Consider the following 6,015-nt stretch of genomic DNA (forward strand, 5'->3'; position numbering starts at 1 on the left):
AAGTATGGATCAGATTGCCCCTTCCACACGGTGTGGACATACCATAGAGATGGCAACTCCAACGAAGAGATGGAATATGCAGTCTCCCCAGACGGTTGTATGAGGTTCTACATGTGGACTAATAAAGACATTCAAGCGTAAGTATCAATTCATGCCAACGCATTTCAAAGTAGATTTGTTTACATATGTCAACATCAATAGCACGCATACATATCCTATCAGGTGAAGAGGTTTCGCAGTAGCCAAACTTGTTTAATAATGATGACTGTATTCATTATTGATTAATGCTATAATTATCATCGAACATAATATTGATGATCGTTTTCAATTTTCTATTTCATAGCAAAGTTTGCGACTATTTAATCACCGATGGCAACTGGCACTTTGTATGCACAACCTACGACAGTCTGACTGGAGCTCACCAAATCTTCTTGGATGACCAACCGAAATACACTGGCACTTCCTCACAACTTGTAAGCTACATCGCTGACACAGGGGCTAACTTCATAATAGGACAGGATGTTGACAATACACAGACGGACTTTAGTACAAAACAAGCATTTGTGGGGGATTTAGCTGACCTGAACGTGTACCATCGTATCCTGACTGATGCTGAGGTTGCAACAATCAGAACCTCTTGTCTTTCTAATGGCGGCTCTGTCATAAAGTGGCTTGACTTCAAGACCACAATAGCTGGAGGTGTATTGCTGGACATGCCATCTAACTGTACACCGTGAGGCCAATATTTCGGTTTCAGATCGAAGAGCAAATATACTTTGATGCTTTAAGATTAATTACTTACGAACTCCTAAATGTTAGAAGTGCCACTGTGCATAATAGTGATTATAACCACTTATTCGTAAACCACTTTATTTTATAGACAAGCTTTACCTTGCAATCGATTAGCAATCTTCTGGAGATCTATGGGCCTATGGCTAGTAAAGATGTTTTCTGTGATACGTACATCGAAATTAAATTAAAACCAATCTGGGAGACTAGATTTTATCGTATATAATTTGAACACTGTAAATATTTAAAAATAGTCGAGCATGGAAACATTGAAATAATTAAACATGGACATGGGATGAAATTCAGATTTTTTGTACCGGCCCTGGGCGCTGGTAACAGCAGTTTTTTACCAGCCCTCACCATAATTTACCATCCCTCACAAATTAACAAAAATATAGACAAGATCGACTGTCTCACTGACTCGAGTTGATCGCAAGGTCTTGCTTGTCGGAAAAATGTTGTAGTGTGCGGCATCTCGTATAGTAGCGGTTGAACAAACTATAAGTATAATGCAGATCGTGAATGATGTCTGAAGTGTTTTTGTCAATGTCATGTTTCACGCTTGCATTCATGATTTTAAATTTGTAAAATGTTGATAAATTACGGCATGATATCCTTCAGGTAAAACAGTAATGTAGGCTAATTGCTCATTAATGCTATAAACGAAAATGTAGGTACTCGCTAACACGTACGTCTGAAACCACCGGCTCGGAGGGCCGGTGTTTTGCCAATGTTACTGGCCCTCCAAGTAATTTGCCAGCATATGCCAGCTAGTGGGCCGGTGCTAATTTCGCACCCTGATGGAACAATTAACATATGAGTACTGAATAAACAATGAACACAAACGCTGAAATAGGATGAAATGTGGAACAATGGAAACAGTAAAACATGGTATGTAGTGGCCAGTATGTAATCATTACATAATATATTTATATAATTCACTCGTGTGGCGTGCTAGTTTTCCGCACTCGTTTTTCGTTTACGCATTCACTTGTTTTAGAATAGAGCTTAAGAGGTTTATGAGGCAACCATCGGCCGTACCCTTCTGCTAATTGTTCAACGTGCACTATTTTTCAGATGTTTGTGTGGTAAACATCAGTACTAGGGTGCACTAATCTGCATCATACACGTTAAGGTAAACGTGCGATCTGCATCATGTGGACGTCTAGAAAGCATGAAAGTAAGATTGGTCTTGTCGAGAAATTGTGCAATTCCGTCGTGAAGTGACATAGCCACCGTGACCATTTTAGTCTGTGAAACAGGATCCGACTACAATCTGGAAATGTGCATAATTTAGCTAGCAAATGTTTTGATCGGAGCATATGGACCTTGAATCTGTGCATATAGCATGAATAAAGTGTATGTTGTGTATGAGTCAAAACTCTCTGGGTATTTTTAATTACTGTTTGTGCCATACGTATTTAGGCCTAGGCCGAGCAGCCACTGTGTAGGGATGCCCACTACTGCTGATAGGGTCTATGTCCCCCAGGGTACTGCCGGAACATACCCTGGGTACGGTCCAGTATACCGGAACGTACCCTGGTACTAAATACTACTATCTAATATGCCGGACCGTACCTCGCCTACTCCACTAACGAGTCTAGGGAGTCGCCTACGCCTACTCCCTAACCCTAACTCTAACCCTAACCCTAAGCCTAACCATATCAGCTAGATAGTTACCAGGGTACGTTCCGGCAGTACCCTGGGGGACATAGACCTTATGAGCCCCACTACTGTTGAAAAACATCTCTATACTAGTTTAACAAAATAGCAGATACGCATTTATCGTAACACAGGAGCATCCCTCACTCAACCGTGGCACATGCGCAGTCTGTGGTCATGCGCGGGAACATGATGCACCTATAATTACATTCAGCACAGGTGTCCGTGCGTCCGTGCGTCAGGCTGTATATGTCCGCCGCAACACGCAAAATGTCAACGCACGTAAATTCGAGGTGGTCCCCCGACGAGCGGTCGCACCATGTCCGCCTGCATTGTTAGACATGCGACCACCCACGTTAGATATCGCTCGCGTGCGCGGCCAGGCTGTCTACGCCCGTCTCGCGACTCACCTGTTTACGAGGACCTCTCTCACGCACTTGCACTGCCTTCTGACCACCTGCTCAAAGTCGGACGGGCTCAGAGGCAAGGCTTCCTCTCTCATCTGTCGATACGACACGAATCTCACGTCGGCGTACCTAGAATCACGCGCGTAACACGCGAAAGTTATCTCATGCCAGCTGTCTAAAGCCTACATCAACACAGCAAACTTACGAGATTTACCTTTGACACTATCCTTCCCAAACTAAAAGATCTAGAGCCTCGTTATCAATAATGCTTTATTACTACGCACGATATTACTACTATCAAGTCACTAACATATATTCTATAGATTTGTGAGGATTATGTTCATGCTAGTATCGATGAGGGCTTCTGATTAAAATAAGATCTGATGATATAAACGCTGAAGTGTATGACAAGTGGGAGCATCAATAGATACCTGTCCTGGTAGAGATTGTGCAGTCTCTGCATCACAGGATTCGTAATGAACAGGTGCTGACTCAGACATTGCTTAGCATTGCTGAATGCGTCACGCCATGGTACCGGTGCCCTTACAAGCCTACAGCAGACAGTCCCAGATCAACAACGCAAGCCATACACGACTTCAACCCAAATGATATTCACCCTGTAGTACAATTCGATGGTGAAGTCCATGACAAGGTGTGAGCAAATCCTTACTTTAAAAACATTCGTCCTCTTACACCAAGAGTGTGGTTGCATGGCAGCACCAATTGCTTATTTTTGCAACAACTGTTTATAAACTTTAACAAATTTATCTTGACCACTCCCTAAAATTTTATCGTACGTTTTTTAAATCAATACTTCGAAACGCCGATGCTTTATCGAATGAATATCTTAGACATATAGGTTTGACTAATGCTTGGCTTGAATTTAAAAGTAGTTTACAACAAATAGGGATATGTTACTCATTCCAGTGCAAAATTATGACAAAAATCAAAACAGAATTAATAATTGCATTTTTTAAATTTTAACAACTATTTTGTTTCACGTGACTGATATACATTATCAGTTCTATTCAATAACATTATTTACAAACACAACCGACTTAAAATGCTTGATATATACCTTAATGGAAAGGTTCTTGGTGATGCATACACTTTCAACCTAACCCTTTCGTGTGGATCTTTCAATATGTAATCCACTGAAAAATATAACCATGACATCATTGGACTAATATAGGTAATGTTGGTGCACTTGCAAACACTATTACTGCGCATAAAACATAAAATTAATACTCAGTGCTAAACATGTAAAATAAGAAAGACAGATCAGTAGGAACACTAGATGCATTTTGATAGATTTGCACGAACACTTGGTTAACGTTATTCTATGCGAACCAACACCTTACTTTGATACAAACATTGGATGTCCAGTCACTCGTTACACAAACAGCAGTTTACCGATTGCTTGCTGAAGACTGAATCTGTAGTTGTTTTCCACTTCAGTATTCAACTCTTCGAGTAGTTTCTTCTTATGCTTCGCTCCCATACCCAGAGCCACACAAATTCTTCGCTCCACATTCTTCATTTGATCGCTAGGCGGTACAGCTAACATCGCTCCCTTGATGCCATTTTCAATGTAATATTTGTACCTCTGTAATAATCGAAACCTTCGTCGGTAAAACTTGGCAGAACGATCAATATTTGCAGAGAAATCTATTCATTGTTTGTCCAGGTGTTTATCCAGACATTACGTGCAGTAATATATCAAGAGACGTGGCATTCAACTTGCCTCAAGGTCACTGCTGCTTGGCTCCTGCTCACTCCTAGACTCCTGCAGCTCATGATGTTCCATTATCTCTATCTGCTCTAAGGGAGAAGCAGGCCGGCTAGCACTACAAGCCTGCCAGTCCCTGAAAAACATCCGATAACCTAATTAAGGTTCAATTCACGATTGTGATTCAAGACCACCTGGAGGAGAAGTGTGGAGGAGGAACTGGAGATGGGCTTCTCGCGAGGACAGACGCTGCATGCAGGCTGCCCAGGACAGATCCCACCCGAGGAACACTATTCGTACGGCCTTATGTCCCATCAAGGGAGCAAGAGGACAAGTGTAAGTGTCACGATTGTGAATAGCAAACATTATACCTCTACTTAATTACAGCCTTTGCATAATGTACGTTACATCTTCATTCTTACAAACACCTGCACAATGTTGGATAGCATCAGGAGACATAAAGAGATATTACACGATTCACCCTCATCATAATTATAGATATCTATACACCTATCGTTGAAACACTATACCTATTATTACTATCCATCCTCTTCTTCTTAGCTGGTCTTATTGGCGAGAGAGCTTTCTTTTGCTTGTAGTCACCAGCTGACGTAAGTATTAAGTAGTCATTAAACAAATATATATACATGGAAATTAATTAGAAACCAAAGCAACAATAATTGCGCCATGCACCTCCCCATCTGATCAGGTCTAATTAAATATGATCAGCAATAGATTACTGAAGCTAGTTAAAGAAATTGTCCTCGCGTTGCCCAGTACTTCTAACTATGAGGCTATACCATCAAGAGCTGATAATGCTTATATATATGGTCTATATACTTATATTGATTATTCATGTTATTTACAGAATTTATATATCTTATATTACATACTTATATGCATAATAAGTATTATTAACTCGTGACACTATCACGGACGATCATTGGCTAGGATACTATCGCGTGCATTAGCGCGTGATCTTCTCTGATTGTTGTAAAGGTTCCTCATGTTCAGGTTGTTCGCAGTGGGAGTGTAGTTGTTCGCTATGGAATCGCTGGGCATGCGGTGGTAGCGTTGTTCCTTCCACGGCACGGCAAGCGTCCATGCTGCCTCACTCATGATCGGTGGAAACTCACTGTTGAGCAGCACCACCTAGCGGTCAAGAAATCAGTTAGAGTTGGTACAGTTAATACAGCCAAATAATGTATATATATATATATCACTTTAATCGATCTTACATGAGTCTTATATCCTCTGATGCTAGATATGCTGATTATTAAACGTATTTATTAGGCAATCGAGGCACGTTGGAGGATTTATGGGATGTCACAAATTCAGCTTTGACGGCATATCTCAGACCCGACACACGTTAAAGACCTAGGGAGAACCCTGCATTTACACATTCATGTGCTCAGCCTCTGAATGAAT

At 41.1% G+C, this 6,015-nt stretch overlaps 2 protein-coding genes across 2 annotated transcripts in view; one reads left to right on the forward strand and one right to left on the reverse strand.

Annotated features, from left to right (window-relative positions):
• Positions 1-16: 16 nt before the first annotated feature.
• Positions 17-824, forward strand: LOC106819161 (neuronal pentraxin-2-like). The gene is made up of 2 exons (XM_014823814.1): positions 17-137; positions 344-824. Exons 1-2 carry the CDS (start codon positions 70-72, stop codon positions 735-737), a joined length of 462 nt encoding a protein of 153 aa, XP_014679300.1. The 5' UTR covers positions 17-69; the 3' UTR covers positions 738-824.
• Positions 825-1,573: 749 nt separating this feature from the next.
• LOC106819158 (dynein heavy chain 3, axonemal-like) overlaps positions 1,574-6,015 on the reverse strand; it is a 5,114-nt gene continuing 672 nt past the window's right edge. Inside the window, exons 2-8 of the mRNA XM_014823812.1 lie at positions 5,544-5,739; positions 5,118-5,193; positions 4,272-4,723; positions 3,937-4,012; positions 3,290-3,409; positions 2,862-2,987; positions 1,574-1,586 (exon numbers count right to left, since the gene is read on the reverse strand). Of these exons, the coding sequence (XP_014679298.1) occupies positions 1,574-1,586; positions 2,862-2,987; positions 3,290-3,409; positions 3,937-4,012; positions 4,272-4,425 (489 nt within the window). The 5' untranslated portion in view covers positions 4,426-4,723; positions 5,118-5,193; positions 5,544-5,739. The remainder of the gene's footprint in view (positions 1,587-2,861; positions 2,988-3,289; positions 3,410-3,936; positions 4,013-4,271; positions 4,724-5,117; positions 5,194-5,543; positions 5,740-6,015) is intronic.

Source organism: Priapulus caudatus, unplaced genomic scaffold, assembly GCF_000485595.1.
Source record: "Priapulus caudatus unplaced genomic scaffold, Priapulus_caudatus-5.0.1 Scaffold2911, whole genome shotgun sequence".
Taxonomy (NCBI): Eukaryota; Metazoa; Priapulida; class Priapulimorpha; order Priapulimorphida; family Priapulidae; genus Priapulus; species Priapulus caudatus.